This window comes from Coniosporium apollinis (assembly GCF_000281105.1).
Source record: "Coniosporium apollinis CBS 100218 chromosome Unknown supercont1.45, whole genome shotgun sequence".
Lineage (NCBI taxonomy): Eukaryota > Fungi > Ascomycota > Dothideomycetes > Coniosporium > Coniosporium apollinis.
In genome coordinates, this window is record NW_006913307.1 from 42,900 (window position 1) to 61,699 (window position 18,800).

An 18,800-nucleotide genomic window follows, 5' to 3' on the forward strand; every position below is an offset into this window, starting at 1 on the left:
TTTATCTAGTTTAGACTCTACTCTACTTAGTTTACTTATAAAGACTATCCGATAAAAACTCTACGCCCTATACTAAGAGGTATTTAATTAACTTTATAGTAAATGAAGCTAGCTTATTAGATTCTTTACAATAAATCTAATTATTTAAGCTATTTGTCTTGCAAGCAATAAGGAGGTAATCGAAGTAATCTATTAGACTATTAGTTAGAAAAGTTCAAAATAGAAGTTTACATAAAAGATACCTACAGAAATACTAAGAAAAGAATATATAATATAAACAAGAAACTCTTTACACACTATAGCTAGAGTAGTAAAAAACTTAGATAAAGTCTAGTAATATAGAATAATTATAAAGTCGTCTAGAGTTAGTGGAATAAGTAGAGTGATATGAATACGTTACCGATAGCTTAAAGAATTAAAGAAGGTAACTAAACTAAGGATAGTAGACTTAGCCGAAATATATTTAGAACACTAAGCAATATAGAGAGCCTTTTTTAGCTCTCTAAGGTATAGGTAAGTTAGGGTAAGGGATCACCTATACTCGCTTAAAACTTACCTATACTCACCTATACTCACCTATACTCACCTTAGCTCGCGCGAGCTTAGGGCGGCGTCACTCACCCTCTAGAATAGGAAAGAAAACCTTGCTAACGCTCGCAGATAATCCATTAGTAGTTGGGTAACCACTAGCGAATCCCCACTACTGTATGTTTTTTGCATTTTGCTATTGTATCTTTTGGAACATCATATAGTATTACTTGCGTAAGCCAGACCGTCACCCGCCAAATTGATATGCGGCGGACGCGTTTTGGAGAAAGTGGCTAGTTCTAGCTTTCCATGTGACTGTTTCCAGGTGTCCAGAATTCTCGGACAAGCCTAATTATGTCAAAAGTAGCATAAAGTCTTGTATAAGCGCAGCGTGGCGGACGTCCTTGTTTCGCGATTTGTGCTCAACGTTTAGTATTTTTCTTAGGCGCAATGTGCCGCGTGCGATTGTGTGGTAAATTGAGCCAGACTTGAGCAGTCCCGGATTTTACTTCTGTTCATTGTGAGTATTAAGAACAGCCGTGTCTGCTTTGGACCATCATATATCTACATCCCACACCCTCTTCTTCTGCGAAATGAGAAAGAAGTGGTGGGCCAAACTCTTCCTGGTCTAAGTAGTTGAAGTCGAGTCTTGAATGACATCCAGAACGGTGCTCCACTTCTCCGGAAAGCCCGCTGAAAGTGCATCCTCCAAAGTCTCCTCAACGTCTTTCTTTCCACCGTTAGAAAAGACAAAAACCGGCCCCATCTTCTTCAAATCCAGTTCCTCATCGATGCTTACGTTAAAGCGACCCCACGGCAATTTCTGGTGGCAGATATCGGTCCACACGCTCTGGACCTGGGCGACGGCGCCTCGCCAATCCTCAAGGTGTCGTTCTGGCACCAGGTCTTCCGCAACGTTGAACAGACAAAGGTCGTTGATGCCGTGGTTGGCCTTGCCGTGGAAGTGAGGAGACTTTTCGAAAGGATTGGTTGCTTGGAAGTCGTACAGGAAGACGTTTGATGTAGGCCAGCGCCTGGAGTGTGCAACAGCACTATAGACAGCGGCAATTCCGAAGGCGCAGTCCGTCACTAATCGAGCCCAAGACCGCCAGGCCCTGCCGGGTTGTTGAAGAGCGTCTTCAATGCCGTATGCTTGAATGACGGACGGGTGTGAGAATGGGAAGGGCTTTTTCTGCATCGTGAGCATACCGTTCGCGCCGAGGAGATGCTCCGCCTTCTCAAGAATGATGTTGTCAGGGCGAGGCCGAGCATCAGCGGGACTGACGGAGCGAATGTCATCGCTACCGAACAAAACTTCTCCAAATTCATTCTGCCACGTTTAACGTCAGCGGGACCTGAGAACGGAGCCATACCCCGTGATACCCGCACGAAATTTCAATAGTCATTTAACATACCTCATTGGCACATGACCCCATTATGATATCAGGGGCATCTCGTATAGTGCTGAGTATACTAGGGAGATCTTGTGAGGGGATCCAATGGCCATCAACCACTGGACGGTAAGCTAGCCGAGGCGCCGTAGAGACAAGTCTTTCGGGAGATACTGATTGCAAAAATGCTACAGCATCCTCTCCCTGCGGGATGCCTCCAACTTGCTGACAAAGATTGTCGAAGTAGATGTTGTGCTCATCAAGCGGTTGTGCTGCAAGGCTGGGTATGGTGCCGCTGGCGCAAATGGCACGCTGGAACTTGCGCTGCGGAAATATGGACTGAATATGGCACGAGACACCTCCTGCGCTTGTGCCCTGGATCGTGACGTTATCTGGGTTTCCCCCAAATCCTTCTATGTATTTCGAAACCCATTCCAATGCCTGACGCTGGTCGTGCAAGCCATAGTTGCCTACTGGCTCTTCATGCTTTTTGTTGAAGGCTTCGAGGTGTGAGGAGGCAAGAAAGCCTAATGGACCAAGCCGGTAGTTGATCGAGACGACAATCAGTCCTTTTTGCAGGTTGAGACTAGTGCTCACGAGATTGTAGGCGTCATAAATCTCGCGCCCACCAACTTGGATGCTCTGGCTGCCGCCAATGAATCCGCCACCATGGATGAAGACAAGAACAGGAAGTTTGCGTGTATGGGGCTTATCAAGGGCTTCCCGAGGGATTGTGAGGTTCAGATTGAGACATTTGAATTCCTCTTGCTCAGGAAGAGCCAACGGTAGGCCATAGTCAGGCAGCGGACCCTCCCACCATGCCGGGTATGGTAGATCTATCTGAGGGCAGGCTGGACTGGGAGGAAGAACATCATCAGCCTGTTTCATGCCATGCTAGTCATGACCATTGATCTGGGATTTGTTCTCACCCAGGCTTTGTTGCATCAAAGGGACTGGCAGGCAGACTGGTGGCAACTATCGACTGACGGAAACGGGCCGGGATGCTTGCAAAAGGAATGCCGCGGAACTGCACCAGATCTTCTCTTCGGGCGATACCAATGAGATCGCCCAACACTTCGTGATTAAAGTGAAAATGCTTATTGTAAGAAGTCATGATTGATATTGATATTGACATGAAGAGAATCAGGAAGGCTTACGAGATGCGCTTTTGAGTTGGTGTCGGATATCCTCACGCGAAGCCCTTGGTAGACGGAAGGGAGGATCCGGCTACTTGAGTCAGATACTTACTTGTCTGCACCACCTCGCGTGGCTTAGGGAGCGTTGTCAGAGTAAAGTGTCACGCACAGTTCATCACAGTAGTGCATGGAATATAGAAGCTGGATTAAAACCATTGCATTCACTGTTCGCGTCTACAGTTCCACGACACGATCAAACCCCAGTAGTCGAACAAATGCTTGAGAGTTGAGGAACCCCCTGCACCAGGCCTGACCCAGCCCTCCCACCAGCCAGCCCGTGCCCAGCTGTACAAGAAAGTGCAAGCAACGCAGAAACCAGGATGCGCTCAAAATAATGATATACTTTCGTGGTTGATGTCGCCAGGAGGCCCATGAAAAAAACGTAAGAGCCCAAAGGAAGAACGCACCGAGAACGCTTGTGGTGCAGAAAAGGAAGGCGGATCTTGTAATGACGCAGCACCCGCAAAGGAAAGGCAGAAAAAACGCCGTTCGAACGCTTGAAAAAACCAGACCAATAGCACCAGCATCGCCCGCCAAAAAGAAAAGAGAGGAAGCCCCGGCCCAAACCGCTCATCATGACTCCCGAACCCCTGCAGCCCAAACCCCAAACAACCAAACCCAAAAGCGAGAAACCCCAGCTCATCTCGCCGGATAAAACACCTGTCCACCCGGGGTCGTCCCCGAGCCCTGCGACACAAAGTACGCCGCATCCGGACTCGGCGTCATCATGCCCCCCATGCCCGGCATCGTATACATAGCCTCCACACCCGGCGCAAACATCGGCATGCCCTGCATCGGCACCGCCACCGGTGCCTGCACCTGGCTCGCATCGTAGTAATAAACCATTCCGTTCTGCTCGTGCGCTACTAGCGTGCTCGCCCCCGTCTGAGGTTGAGTGGCCGACGGCTGCGCAACCGGTGCCTGCAGCTGCTGGGCAGCGTGCTGCGGTGCCGGCATCGCGGCGGGCACGAAGTGATATGTCGGCTGGTGCGGCGCTGCGCCGGGCACAAAGACAGGCGCGTAGACAGTCGCGTACTGCGTCCCTCCCGTGCTCGCAGGCGCGGGATAGAAGTACGCGGCCTGCGGATACTGCTGCGGCGGCTGGAAAGCCTGTTGACCATAGGGCTGGAAGGCTGGGGCGTGGATCGCGCGTTCTGGGATGTTGGAGAGGGGCGTGCCGCCAGATGGCTGAACCGGGTAAGCGAGCTGCTGTGCATGTGGGTAGAAAGACGCTGGATCTGCGACAGGGGCGCTGCCGTTCATGTGGGCGGGGAGTTGTTGCGCGAAGGGCTGTTGTTCCTGCTGCTGTGGCGCGTGGAAGGTGAGGGAGGCGGGGGACTCGATGCCGGCTACTGAGACGGTCTTTTGGGGGCGGGGCTGGTGCATGGGTAGAGGCGTTTGCCAGTTCTCGCGGAATGCGGGCTTCTGCGGGAGAGGGTAGGCTTGCGGTCCGACGGGCGTGCCACCGCCGGGCGTTATCTGGATAGGTGTGCCGGCCGCGGTGTGCTGCTGGCTTCCGGGTGGCATCCGTACAACGGGCCGTCCGGGGTCGATCGGTGCGCCGGGCGGTCGGGACATTACTGAACCAACGGGCGAGGCCATGCCGTCTTTCGTGATTTCACGGGCTAGAGAGGACCGCCGACTCATTGCAATGCTTGGAGAGTGGATACTGCCGCCATATACGCTTGTCCGCCGGCTTGAGAAACCACCGTACGAACCAAGCCTTGGATTTAGTCTACCTCGTCCAAAGCCTTGCTGGTTCGGCCGGAGTGCTCGCGGTATGAAGATGAACGATCGCTCGGTCGCAGGGAAGATGTAGCGTGGTGGTTGTTCCGGCAGCGATATCCGTACAGGCTTGTCGCGACGGAGCGGAGGGCGGTGGTTGGGTAATCGGGTGTGCTGCTTTACAGGCACGCCGGAGAACATTATGGGCGCTTTCATCCCAGGTAGGAAGACGCGGATCTGGATGTTGCCGATATGTCTAGACGTCGAGAACGATCGATTCGGTGCGGGTGCAGGTGCAGACCGCGGTGCGGGAGCAGTGACTTTCGGCGGCTGTGGCTCGCTTGCAGGCGCTGTTGCTGGAGCCGGCTCTACTTTTGGGGGCGTGGGCTTCTTGCCGACCTCGTTCAGTGTCTCGTGGAGGTCGTGAGCCCATGGCGCGCTAGTAGCTTCGCTGGCTTGCGCCCGTGTACTAGATGACCTGTCAGCAGCTGTTCAGATGATTCGAGCAAAGAATTGAAGAAGCCCTAGACGTACTTAGCAGGTGAAAACGGTCCGCCCACAGCCGGCCCACCTCGACCGCGTCCTCGCCCAAACGGTCGGAAGCCATTCTGCCCTGGCGCAGCAGACCGGTGGTCGTGCATGAAGAAAGCCCCTCGGTTCGGTATGAAGGCAGGGTCCGAGTCGCGCTTCTTCTTGTATTCGTCGTGCTCCCGCTTCCTCCGCTCTGCTGGCGTCTCTTGCCGGTTGCCCGTGGTTTGTGCCAATGCTGCCTGCGGCTCCACAGCCTGGACTGGCGTCGCGCCCATGTCCTCAAAATCCACTGCTTCCTCCTGCGTGTTCTCCTTCGGAATCTTCAATCCGTTCATCATCGCCTCCGTGTCCGTCAACTTGGTGAACTCGCTTTCTGTCCGAGGCGTCCGAGGTGCGCCTTCGGTGGTCGCGGCCTCCTGTTGCCTGCTGGGGACCTTGCGGAGTCCATTTGACTTTGGTTTTGTGCGCCCGGTCGCCGCTGATGCTGTTTCGCTCAGGTCGCTATCGTCGGCGTCGGCGGATTCATCAATGTCGCTGGGTATCGATGCCTCGCTCTGCGAATCTATCTGCTCCGTGGCAACTGATCCGTCATCCTCGCCCTCATCCTCAGCGCGCCGTCTACGCCTGAACAAGTTCCTGCGACGAGGAGCAGCCATGCTGGGCACGATAGTCGGAAGCAAAGAGAGCGACTGGTGGTGCGGCGGGTTGCGGAGGATGTACTAGGCTTGGGAGGTAGAGGTAGACGTGGCGCAAGATGTCGGCTGCAGGATTGAGCTAGGGAGAGACGGAAGGGAGGTCTGAGCAACTGCTGCCTGATGGATGAGCGGACCAAGGTCGGATGAGGGATGTGCAGCAGGATTGTTGCAGTATCGGTGGGTGATCAGTTGTAGTCTACGGGTGCAAGTCGTCGCTCGAAATTTAAGTCAGGACCTCCGTCACTCTTCGCAAGCCACGGACCAGCCTTGGCGGGTTTAACCTTGAGAGCTACCACGTTCACAGCGCTGCTGGATCGTTCACCTCCTCCTCGTCTTCAGTCGTATGGAAGAGTGGCAATACACGAGCACATTCAATAGTGAAGCTACGTGTGTTCAACGCGTCGCGGCCGTCAATGGTGACGAAGCGGCTCGAAAGACGTGGTGGTAATGGGGACGTCTCGCTCGACCCGTGCGCCGGAGTGAACGCCGCTGCTGAGCCGCACTCTAGTGGCACAGTTACATAGGGAACAGAACAGGCAATTCGCCGGCAAGGTCTTATCTTCTGGAATTACTCTTTGTTTGAAAGCAGAATCCTATATGCGATTCCGCGTACTTCCGCACGTCTAAGACTATGTGCTTTCCCGACCCAACCGCGCCAGCTCCTCATTCACAAACTCCGCGGCATTAGGCAGATGCGTGCTGCCGTACACCACCCTCCGCCTGGGCCCTGTGCCAGCGCCTCCTGCCGCCCTCCTTGCCCAACTCTGCAAGTTTCCGTACTCATCCATGCTCCCGCCGCCCACAGTGAAAACAATAGCCTCGCTAAACGCCTGCCGCCGTTGCCCAAAGCTGGCTTCGATGCCTCGACCCAAGGAGCCTGGCACCCCCTGTTGGTTCCTCGCCTGGCTGGCGGGTGGCATCGTCCCCCGCGCGTTTGCGCTCCGAGGGTCGAAGTAGAGGTAGCTCTCCGTTTTTGCGATCGCCGAGCTAGAAGCGTTCGCAGGGTCCATCAGGGACTCCGTGATCTTGGTAAGGGTCAGGTCTTTGTTCACGGGAAGGAAGTTCTTGACGCCGGATATGAGGTTTTCGAAGTTCGCTCCGAGGCCGGCCTCCTTGAAGCGATCAGTCAAGCGGTTGGAAATGGAGCCCAAGCCTCGGAAGAGCTCATTGCCTGCGGAAGACTGTGTGGCCTGGGTGGGAGCGGACGACATCATAGTCATACGAGTAATCTGGCGCACGCTGCTTGGCGTTAGTGGAAGCTCTTGAGCTTTGGGAATGAAGTCTTACGTCTTCACATAAGCCAATGATTCTGTGTTTGCACCAGCCTCACGCAGGGCTTCCTCGAAGCGGTCCATCTCTGTTCTGGGTACTTCCTGATCTGTGCTGAGGTACCTTTGGAAAGGTTAGCTCACATCTGCTGTAGTCCTGGCATGAGCGTCGTTACCAGATGATGAACAGTCTGAGTTTGTCCAGTGGCTCCGTTCCCTTATCCTTGTCATTGATCAGTTCCAGCATCTGGGCTTTAGTCTGCTTCGTGATGTTCTCTTCGATCTGGTAGTAATTATCCAACTGTCTGTCTTTGATGCCTTTGAGCAGGGCGGTGGCAATGTTCATGTGCATATCGAGTATGCCTTTCCGCTCTTGTAGCTCAGGGAGTAGTGTTACGGTGGCCTTCAGATGCTGCGCTGATGCCGGTGTATCGTTCTGTAGGTCTTCAAGGGAAGAGACACCCGTCTTCCTTGTGATCGCATTGGCGTCTTCCTTATACCGGGTCAACTCGGCATCTATGTCCTCGGCGACCTGTGGAAAGGGTACTCCCGCATTGCGAGTCCAGAAGAAGTCGCTTGCATTAAGATCATAAGACCGCTTTATCACGCCCTTGCCAGGGTTGCTTTCATCAGCAGGCATTTCCACCGTGATTCGGTTTAGGTGCATCTTCAACACATCATGAACCAGCGACTGGTAAGTCCACGAGTGCGAAAGCATTGGCACGAGATCAACAGTTCGGTCAACAATGACAAGAACCGGCCTTGACGACGAAGAAATGCCGATTGCTGTCGGAGACTTCTGACTGCCCCCTGAGAACAGGTTGTTGTCCTTGGAGTTCAGTACGTGATCGCGGAGTTTTCTGTCAAGTTTCGCCGCAATCATCTCCGCAGCACCGCCTTGACGACTGGTCAGCAGATGATCAGGGTGTAATCCGCTTGCAGAGGAGAGAATCACCTTTCGGACAGCGGATGATGGGTATAGATCCTGTAATTAATTGGTCAGTCTAAGGCCACGAACACTCAGAGTTGAAGGATATTACCCATGGTGACCGCCACGCTGAACAGACCGCTCACTATCCGGTCAATGATAGCGTCAAGATCCTCATCCTTGGCTTGCGCGCTGTTCAGTGTCCAGAAGGTGTCCTTTCCCATTCCCAAGCTAAACAGGTCAGGCTCGGTTACGATGAAGTTCAGATACTGATCGTAGATTCTTTCGATGTGCTCTGCAGTCTCACTTGCAGCTGTCTGAGCTGCGAAATCCTCGAGCAAAGGCCGCGGTATTGAGGACAGGAAATTGATGTAAGCGGGAGAGTATAGATTTCGGGCAAGATCAGAGGTGATGATCTGCAGGTTTGCGGCTGTAGGCTCCACCAGATATACGACCGGGACGTCGGGCAAGGGCTGCCGCGTGCTATTTATGCTCCTAGCAACTTAGTGAGCCGGTGTGCTTTACGAGCTATAGCAGGTTCTCTGAGCGAGCGCTGGGCGCATCTGCAGGTTGACCTACAGGTGGATTGTAACGCCCCACCCCCTCAGGTCCTTTACGCGTAGCACGCTGCTTATCACGTCTCTTCCCAGATTGTCAAATACCAACACCTTCCATATTGGCTCGCCGGAGTTCAGTATGGGCGCGGATGTCGGGATAAGGCCGTCAGCGTTGGGATCATGGTGTATGTCGGAGCTCTGGGCGGGAGCCTGATTGAGGTTCAGGATTTTCTCGATGGACGCTGCACACAGAGTCAGTCAAGACTAGCTGGCAAACTTCGGTGAAGCCTACCGACTTGCCTGTCCCTCAGTGTTGGGTGAGGTGTGGCCATGGTGAAGTTTGGTGGGCTGGATAGATCGCAGCCAGGCGCAAGATCACCTCATGTGGGGGGGATCTATTGGTGAAGTGGACGGTCGGCAGGATGTCGCCTAGTAGATCCTCAGGAAAGCTCGCGGGACGTGTCTCTTCAGGTATTCCAACGATGCTCTGCTGCCTCAAGTCTGCGGTGAATGTCTCTTTGGTTGTGTTGTGCTTTCCAGAGCTTCACCGACGTGTGCGGCTTAGCGCGGTGGGCACGTGCCGCCTCCGGGCGCATTGCATGACCTCGCTCCTCGTCGCACTCATCCTCCTCAAACAACCAACCCTCCTTCATGACGCTGCCCCAAACTCTTCGCGCTCTCTTGCAGTAATCGTGGTGACTTTCTCGACCATTCAACCTGGTCAACTCATGCTTGTCAGATAACTGGCTTTCTCTTGGGACTGGCATCTGGGTGCTGAGCAGAGCGACGGAGAATTTTGCGCGGTCGGTCGGGGTGACAAAGTAAATCGCACGCTGAACGGCAGTGAGACCTTGCCTCAGAAGTGCCATCGGCATCAGCACCATATCTAAGTGTGCGAGCAAAGTACACTCTTGCGAAGCCAGTCTTCTCGGGGCTCCTGGTGACCGCCACGAGTTGGAGAGGACAAGGACCCATCCATAACCCGCAGCATCCAGAGACCGAACCCTCTCCCTCTCCCTCGTCGCTCTTCTCGCCAGGACAAGGCGCACCGCCTGGGCTGGCACGCAGACAGAGACACCCATACGCTAGCACAAAACAAGCCGAGCTTTACCGCCGGTCCCTCGCAGGAAAAGACCGCAAATTCGACCACTTTCAGATTCCATACAGGGCGCCATCGCCGGCTCCAGCTAGCGTGCGCCTTTCATCGGCCAAACTGCCCAGCGCCTTTCTTTGGTGAGCGGTGGTTCTTGTGGCAAGGGGCTGCAGCGGCCGGCCAATCACGTTGCTATCCGAAGTTTAAGCGAGCCGTTCCGTCTTTCAGAACTCCACGAAAAGATGGCATCTTCAAATCACGTGCAGCTCGATGAATCCCTTCAGAGCGGACAGCATAACATGTTCGGGGACAGTGATCTCAACGGTTACAATCTGTTTCCGCATCCCGCTGAGCCTAGCTATGATTCTGCGTGGAATTTAGAGGCCCATCATCTGGGAATTGCGCAGAACCAGCCTCCTGCTCTCCCCCAAGGCTGGCAGACCAATGCCGTACAACGCCCAGCGTCAGCGCACAACGCCCCTTTCAACCATAACCACCACTTCTACGGCCGCTCCTTCACAGACAGCCCGACGCCGTACCACGATCCTCGATTCAGCAACAATGGCGGTCTGCAACAATATCACCCGTCCGCCCTTGATCCCTCACTTGTATCAACATCCACCACGGGTACTCCCAACTTTGATATGGGCTTGCCCGCTTTTTCAGGCACTGCCAGTCACTCGGGAACCATTGCCCCCGAGGCTCTCCGAAGCGACCACGATGTGATCGGCCATCATGGAAACGGCTCAACGTCAACTTATCAGGTATGCTCGGCTTGTATTGGATCGTGAATAGGGATGTAGCTAACGTACCGCTCTTGCAGGACTTGGCAATGAACGTCAATGGTCAATCTCACAGTCGATCTCAATCTTTGGCCGGAGGAGTGTCGGGCTCGTATGGTCGGACAGAGTACTTGGCTGCACCGAAGGGAATCGCATCTGGCGCTTTTCTCGTTACGCCTTATGAAGCATTGGTTCAGGAAACTAGATCTAGACGCTTCCATGAGTTCCTTAACATTGGTGACATTGCTCAAGAGTACCCAATCACGAAGAGTAAGAGCACATATGTAGCTCCTTATCAGGCAGAAGTCACTGACTTTGCTCAAGCAACTCTGCCTCAATACGTTCCACGCAAGTCTCGCAATGAACTTAAGCGAGTTGCATCTGGCAACGAGAATCTCTTAGGTACGCAAAGCAGAATGTGTACCTCATCTATGACCAAGCTGATAAGTGATAGCACGGCTTTCGAAGAAACCCCCGAAAAAGTCTAAGATCTCTGCACCAAAAGCAGCACGACCAAAGACTGCAGCGAACGCCCGATCTCCAACAGCTATCAAGGAAGAGTCGCCAGAGTCATCCAGCGAGACCTCCTCATCCGACGACGACTCGGAATACGAATCATCAGATGATGAGCTCGAGATCACCGAGCCATCGCCTTTGCCAGCTTCGCGGCCGCAAGAGCCGTTGCAAGCCGTACGATATGATGTCATCAAGGCTCTCTGGCTACCCCATAAAAAGGCCGCTGAAGCTGAGCAAATTCGGAATGCTCTTAAAGACTTCTGGGAAGTAGTGCGAACGATCCGTGACCGCTGGAAGTCTGATACTGCAGACCTGAAGCAGGCCGAAGAAGGCAAGAAAGAGAGCGAAGTCCCTCGACTGAAGAGTAGGGTTAAGGCTCAGCGAGACATGATTCAAATGGCTCTGAAGACTGCCATTGAGCATGGTCATCCGGACATCATCCGACTGTACGTTCTTACTAACTTTCCTCTGTTATTCACTGTTCCCGCGCACCTCCTTCCCACATCTCCAACACCTAGATTATTATACATCTGGTCGAAGCTGCCACATTGCGCGACATGGGTGCCTGAAGGCTGTTCTTTCGGTAGAAAGCTGGCTAGAAGGCGCATTGATATGCAAGCCGCGGGAAACTCAAGTGCTTTCTGGATGGATGCTGGGCACCATCACACGAGGCTCAGCGTAGAAGACCCGCAGCTCCAAGAGAGGAGAACCTCCCAGAATAATAGCCAAACATCCAGAATGCATAAAATACACCGTGTGAAAGATTCCAGCGCTCTCGCTGCGGCGACACAGGCGCCCCGAGCTGCAGCAAATGTTGCTTTCCATGCACAACGTGGCGTTTCTGAAACAGTATAATTAATTGAATGCGTATACTGACTCAATGCAGATTCGGTGAAAATAGGTCCCTTGTTTTCGTTTGCCAACAGTTCATGGTCGACCGTATCCGGGAAGCAGACTACAATGGAGAACTGTCAAGAGCCGCACTCGAGGTTTGTATACTCCTTACCCCTCACCACATCAGAAGTACTGACCGTTGCTGTCCAGTTGTTATCTCGCTGCGTGACTATGACGAGCGAAGCCGTAGATGCGACAAAGCTCGAGAAGCCTCTGAACATCTACACCAAGCGTGGAGATGACCACGTGAAAGCCCTGGTTAAGAAGATCCTGGAAAACGTCACCGCCGTCACGAAGTCGAAATCCGAAGGAGTAGAGAAGCCTCCACCTGTTTCGGGCAAAGATGTCAAGCCTAAGATCGAGCCTGTACGCCGCCCTGCGCCCGAGCCAGTGGCGGGAATCAAGCGTCGGGCTGGCGAAGCTGGTGCCCCCGGACAGGCACCGAAGCGGGTTGCGTCCGGGTCTCCAGCTCTAGGGACTACAGGATCCAATGCTATCAAAGCTGCATCTTCCACTTTAAAACGCCCCTCAGCTATAACGGCTACTGCCGGAAAATCGACGCCTTTAGTGGTTGGCGGTGCACCGAAGCCCAAAGCCGCTACAGTCGCGAAGCCTCCAACTTCTTACGCGGGCTTGCAGTCCGCGTCTAAGAAGCCAGGAGCCTCAAAAGCAGGGGCTACGGTTACCGGTTTACCAAAAGTGGCACCTATTATGGCTTCGAAAGACAGGAAGCCTGCTGCATCAAGCGCAGCCGCAGCGCCTGCAAAGCCTGCTTTCTCCTTTGCCGAAACTATGGCCAACCTAACGAAGCCCAAGGAGCCGGAGGTTTCCGCCAAGTCTGAAGAGAAACGGGCCCCAGAGACTGCTGAAGAGAAAGCAAAACGGCTGAGGAAGGAGGCACGTAGTCAGCTCCGCGTCACTTTCAAGCCCGATGCGTCTCTTGTAGCTATCAAATACTTCACGCACGATCCTGAGGAAGAGCTCGGTCACGATGAGAGTATGATACGAGACGTAGGGGATAGAGGAGGCGAAGGCCGTATGTTCAAGCAACATAAGGACATGATGGACATTGATGAAGATGATGATTCACCACGAGAGGAGAGTTTCTACCCTTGGAAGGAGCCATCCGCAATCGACTTCAGCGTTGTTGACATTGAAGAACGGAAACGAAACTTTAAGCCGTACGGCGGAGGCTTCAAGGATCCTGAGTGCCCCGATAAAGAAAATCAGGAGAAACACGAAGCAAGTACGCTCATGGTGTTCTACACTCATCCATCCGATATCCCACCGTCTCCGAGAGAACCACCCGACGACTCTAGCATGGACACCGGCACCACGGCCGAGTTCGGTAGTCCTCCAGACTTCGTGCTAAGGCGAGCTGCTGCTTTCGAGCTACCAAAGTCCGAACCTCGGGTACAAGCACCTCCCTCCACAACCGACATATCAGCGGTCCTCAGCATGTTGCGTCAGCAGCAGCCGCAGCCGCAGCCACAGCAGCCAAACCCTCCTCCACCACAACCTCAACCGACCGATCTCGAGCGACTCCTCGCCACACTCAACAATCCTGGTTTCTCATCTGTCCCGCAAGCGCCAGTGGCAGCGCCAGCACCAATGCCGGTTGTCCCACCGCAACCGCAGCCAGCTCAAGCGCCTGACCTGAGTTCACTACTCGCCGCCATCAACCCTCAGGCAGCACAAGTGCAGCAGTACCAGCAACAGCCGCCTCAACCGTTCCAGCAGCCCGTCATGTCCACACCGGACATCAGCGCCCTCATCGCATCCCTCAGCCAAGCCGGCGCAGCCCAGCCCAGCTTTCAGCCACCAACGCACGGCTTCACATTCCAGAACCAGCAGCAACAGGTCGATCAGGGTGCGTTTGAACACCCGGAGCGCAAGCGCATGATGGAGGGCGGGTACGGCGATAGCGACGGGGCCAACAACAAGCGTCCGAAGTGGGGCGACAAGAAGAAGGGGGGCTACGAACCGCCGAAGTTTGTCGTGCCGTGCAGGTTCTGGAAGGAGGGGAAGTGTATCAAGGGGGCGAAGTGCACGTTTTTGCACGAGTAGGTGCTGTGGCGAAGAGGCCGTTCATGCTCCGCGCCAGCTTTTGCTTTCAAGAACCACGTTTGTGCGATTCTGATGCGCGGCTGTATTATCTTGACTTCAACATTTCCCGTCTCACTCTCACACCCGTAGCGTGGCTTGGATCGGGGTTACATTGGCATCTTAGGGCTCAGGGGTGGGTCTCGTATGGAGCTGGACAGTTGCATTGCATGGCATGGCTGGCGTAACCATTTGCTGTTCTGTACTTTTACAATGCTGGGGTTTATAGCTGCTCGAAGGATAAGACGAAGGATACATTGCTCATCAAATATCGGGTTCAACGCCGCCCCTCGACATCAAGCAGTACACCAAGTGGCACTAGAAATCTAACACCTTGCTTCCTGACACAGCTGCTTGTAGCCACAATCTGAAAGAACTCGGTCGTTGACGAAGACAGCCGGCACGTGACACGGCCTGGGCAACTTCAAAGCGAACCGGCCAGAGTGACGCGGACCATGGCGGTAAGCGCATCTTTGCCTCTTTCCCGGGCTTGCCTTCTGCTTTGATGATGAAGCTTCCAGCTGTTCGCACGGCTGCATGCTCAGCTCGGTGAAGCAATGGGCGTGCAGTGAATGGAGCGCTAGGCAGCAGACGTGACCAAGCCTCCTAGCGCGGGGCGCTCTCATCGACCCTCCAGGCCGAGCCGACTGCATTCTCCCTCCGCCCCGTTGAGCTTCCACTCCCCGCCTCATCCTTTAAACACACCACCTGGGCACGCCGACTTCTACCACAGCTGCCGGCCTTCTCTCTGACCACAAACCGAAGCTCTCCAACCGGCACAGCTTCAAGCAGCCGCAGGAGGATCGTACCTGCTCGCTACGTCACCGCTCGAGGCGCCCCAGCCTGAACCAAGCTTACGACCGCCTTCGACATGGCCACCAACCTTCCCATCACCGCCGACACCCTCATCACCGTCAAGATCTCCATCCAGGGTAGCAACCGCAAGTTCAAAATCCCCCTGAGGGATCTAGAAGCGAACGTGCTTCCCAGCAAGGTACGTCTCACTGTTCAGCGACAGCCTCGCACGCCTGGTCCGTGAGGCTGGGAGCTCCGACACGCCGAAGCTCAAACGAACCCGCAACCACGACTGACACCGTCGACTTTCTCCACAGCTTCGGTCCCTGTTAGCTATCCCACCAAACCAAGAGGTCGTCTTCGAGCGCTTCTCCGACAGCGCCGGCGCCTACATCACTCTCGACACCGAGAACCCCCACGTCTACAAGACCCTGTTCCGAGCCGCCAAGGCGAAGCTCAAGCTGCGTTTGAGGGCAACGCTTCCATCCGAGAGCATCGAACAAGCCACTCAAGCTCCAAAGCAGACAGCAGGCGCTCCGCTTGCACCGTTCATCGCATCCAGCTCCCGGCCGTACTGCTTCAACATGCCACCACTGCCACTGCCTGCGCCCACTGGCCTGTTGGATGCTTACGCATCCATGCGTCCGCCCAGGGCGCCCTACGCCCGGACTATTCCAGTTACTGGTCCGACTCCGGAGGCGGCCAGACCGTCTGCTAGCAGCTCCAAGACAGCTGTCAACCTTGTGGATGCGGGTGATGAAGCGCCAGTTCCGCGATCCTTCGCGGCTCGCGAGAGTACGTTGATCCTAAGCAAGGCAATCAGTGGACGGTGTACTGACCAATGCAGACTTCTTCGCCGAACTGGCAAACATCTCTCGCCAGCGTGAAATGGCTCTCCGCATGAAAGAAGCACCCGCGCCCACTTCGTGGTCTGTGTACTGCAACGAGTGCGACAAGCCCATGGCAAACGAACATTACCACTGCAGCATTTGCGACGACGGCGACTACGATCTCTGTGGTTCTTGTGTAGACTCTGGCGTGCACTGTCCCGGTCAAGGCCATTGGCTCATCAAGCGCTTCGTGCAAAGCGGAAAGGTTGTCAATAGCACCACCGAAATGGTGGGTCCTAAGAATAAGTCTCCGACCGAGAACGAGATGCCAGGCGCGTTTACCGAGGAGAAGAAGGTGGAAGTCGAAGAGCCAGAAGTGCCTTCGAGGACCTGCAACTGCTGCGTAAAGGGTAAGCCGCTCCAATCCGTGAGATGTCAGAATATTAGCTCAAGCCAGATATGTGCAGTTCTCCCTGAGATTGAGTTCGTCACCTGCACTTCCTGCGACGATTACGACCTATGCATGCACTGCCATGTTGGCACAAAGCATGGCCATCATCCCGCACATGCTTTCAGGCCTGCTACTGCCCAGACATCGATCGGACCTCTGGCCGAGTTCCTCTGTGCTCCAGGCCGCAATGTCCGTCACTCCGCTATCTGCGATGGGTGCGACAAGGTATGTTTCGCACTCCCACTACTCACATGCGGAAGCTGACTGGAGCCAGACTATCTACGGAGTGCGTCACAAGTGCCTCGTCTGCCCCGACTTCGATTTCTGCGGAGCTTGCACCAAGAACTCGAAATACATTCATCCTGGCCATCGCTTTGTGCCGATCTATGAACCGCTGCCCGAGCCTCGCGCGAACTACGTTAGGCACTACGGTATCTACTGTGACGGTCCTCTCTGCAAGGGCAAAGATACCCAGTCGTACATCGAAGGCGTCCGCTACAAGTGTGCCGTGTGCCACGACACAGATTTCTGCGCCAATTGCGAAGCCCTTCCGAGCAACCGGCACAACCGCACGCATCCCCTGATCAAGTTCAAGACACCAGTCCGGAATGTCAGCGTCACCACCATGGGTGAGGACAAGCATGGCATTCCTCTCGCAACGATGGGCGACCACCAGACACGCCGCTCCATGGCTACAGAGACTGTGCCCGTCGCACCTCCCGCCAATGCAGCTACTGAGGTCCAGACCATTGTCGACCTCAAGCCCAGCGAAGAGCCTACTGCTAAGCTGGCAAACGAGAAGATTGAGATCAAGAGCCTCCTCACCGAACCCATTACTGAGAAGATCAAGGTCGAGGACCTCCTGACCACTCCCGTTCCTGAAATGGCCAAGGCCGAGGTACCGGTCACCGCTACCAAGCCCGGAGTGCCAAAGTCCGTACCAGCTGCCGAGCTGAACGCCCACTTTATCCGCGACACCGTTCCCGACCTCTCCCGCATGGTGCCGTCTCAGCGTTTCATCCAAGGCTGGACACTCCGCAACCCGGGCCCACACGCCTGGCCTGCCGGGTGCAGCGTCCGCTACACCGGCGGAGATAACATGCTCAACGTCGATCGCGACCACCCGTCAAGCGCGACCGACATGGCCGAGGCAACCGAGAGCAACGTCATCGGTCGCGAAGTCCAGGTCGGCGAGGAGGTGACCTTCCGCGTCATTATGAAGGCGCCTACGCGCGAGGGGCGCGCCATCTCGTACTGGCGCCTCAAGGCGGCCGACGGCACACCGTTCGGGCATAGGCTGTGGTGCGATATCAACGTCGTCAATCAGCTGCCTCTCGCGCCGGTTCCGGCACCCCCAGCCATGTTTATGGGCGGAACCCATCCACCCCAGTTCCCGGCTCCGCTCTCTCCTCCCACCGAATCTAGAATTGGACGTGGCAACAAGATCCTCCAGGACTACCAGATGCAGCTCATGCTGCTGGAGCAGGAGAACAAGAAGCTCCTCCTCAAGAAGCGGGCAGAGCAGCGCGCTCTTGACCAGATTGAGCAGTTCTTCGGCAAGGCGGAAGCGTTGAAGAAGAGTATCGTTGACAGCGTTGCCAAGGCTCCCGAGCCCACCGTAAAGACCGAGCCCAAGACTGAGACCCAAGCCCCCGCTACCGCGGAGCTCGAGAAGGTCAAGGAGCAAGAACCTACCGAGACCATCAAGACAGAGCCCACCGAAGCCACCAATCCCGAGCCCGAGCCGGAGCCAGAAACCAGCCAAATGGTCTTCCCGCAGCTGCCCAAGGAGTCCCCCGTCTCGAGCACGCACGAGGCCGTCACGGCGCCTTCGGCCCCCCGCACAGAGACGGGATCTGAGTCCGCGAATCCGATGTCGCCGTCTGCTGCGTCGGAGGAACTAGAGTTCTTCGAGGATGCTGAGACGGTTGAGATGGAGGATGCGACGAGTGATGAGGAGGGCGGGTTTGTTACGGACGAGGAGTATGACGTCTTGGATGCTAGTGATGAGGAGCTGAAGTAGGGGTGAGCATGAGGGATGGTGGTGAGGCAGTGGAGGGTGTAGACTAGGGGAATGAAGTAGCGAGAATCTTGCGGGTTAGATTGTACGAGGCAGTGGTGGCGGACGGAAAGATGGATTGACAGAAGGCGATTTCAGTAACTTTACTTGATCTCCCTCCTTTCTTCTTTCCTTTGCTTCTCCTCCAACTTTCTTTAATTTCCTTGGGAGGGCTTTCAAGCGAGGGGGGAGGGTAGGGTGCGCGGCGCTTGATTTTGGATACACTGGGCTCACACTCCTTTCGACCGGCGTCTTACCGGCGCCGCTGACCGGATACCTTACACTAAGGACCTCGTGCTTCTGGTTTAATGGTTTCCTTTAGGTGTGCTCATCAGCTGAAGTATCTGGGTAGCGTAGGTAGCTAACTCAATGACGTTGCATGACTTGTGACAGTGTTAAAGTGTGAATTGAGGGTGGGGCATAAGTCACGTATCACTACATATAAGCGTTTGGTCGTT

General features: G+C 54.9%; 5 protein-coding genes across 5 annotated transcripts; 2 read left to right on the plus strand and 3 right to left on the minus strand.

Moving 5' to 3' along the window:
* Positions 1–1,156: 1,156 nt before the first annotated feature.
* Positions 1,157–3,033, minus strand: W97_07766 (uncharacterized protein; the record flags this gene model as incomplete). The annotated part of the gene is made up of 3 exons (XM_007785635.1): positions 1,157–1,858; positions 1,944–2,775; positions 2,849–3,033. 3 exons carry the CDS (start codon positions 3,031–3,033, stop codon positions 1,157–1,159), a joined length of 1,719 nt encoding a protein of 572 aa, XP_007783825.1.
* A 721-nt stretch (positions 3,034–3,754) lies between these two features.
* On the minus strand, positions 3,755–6,027 carry W97_07767 (uncharacterized protein; the record flags this gene model as incomplete). The annotated part of the gene is made up of 2 exons (XM_007785636.1): positions 3,755–5,309; positions 5,375–6,027. 2 exons carry the CDS (start codon positions 6,025–6,027, stop codon positions 3,755–3,757), a joined length of 2,208 nt encoding a protein of 735 aa, XP_007783826.1.
* A 668-nt stretch (positions 6,028–6,695) lies between these two features.
* On the minus strand, positions 6,696–9,151 carry W97_07768 (uncharacterized protein; the record flags this gene model as incomplete). The annotated part of the gene is made up of 7 exons (XM_007785637.1): positions 6,696–7,305; positions 7,354–7,458; positions 7,511–8,231; positions 8,290–8,319; positions 8,375–8,757; positions 8,842–9,061; positions 9,112–9,151. The coding sequence occupies 7 exons, from the start codon at positions 9,149–9,151 to the stop codon at positions 6,696–6,698; spliced, it is 2,109 nt and encodes a 702-aa protein (XP_007783827.1).
* A 1,405-nt stretch (positions 9,152–10,556) lies between these two features.
* On the plus strand, positions 10,557–14,171 carry W97_07769 (uncharacterized protein; the record flags this gene model as incomplete). The annotated part of the gene is made up of 6 exons (XM_007785638.1): positions 10,557–10,676; positions 10,736–10,964; positions 11,019–11,096; positions 11,149–11,656; positions 12,097–12,199; positions 12,255–14,171. The coding sequence occupies 6 exons, from the start codon at positions 10,557–10,559 to the stop codon at positions 14,169–14,171; spliced, it is 2,955 nt and encodes a 984-aa protein (XP_007783828.1).
* Positions 14,172–15,078: 907 nt separating this feature from the next.
* On the plus strand, positions 15,079–18,306 carry W97_07770 (uncharacterized protein; the record flags this gene model as incomplete). The annotated part of the gene is made up of 5 exons (XM_007785639.1): positions 15,079–15,201; positions 15,320–15,755; positions 15,913–16,242; positions 16,300–16,508; positions 16,558–18,306. The coding sequence occupies 5 exons, from the start codon at positions 15,079–15,081 to the stop codon at positions 18,304–18,306; spliced, it is 2,847 nt and encodes a 948-aa protein (XP_007783829.1).
* Between the last annotated feature and the right edge of the window lie 494 nt (positions 18,307–18,800).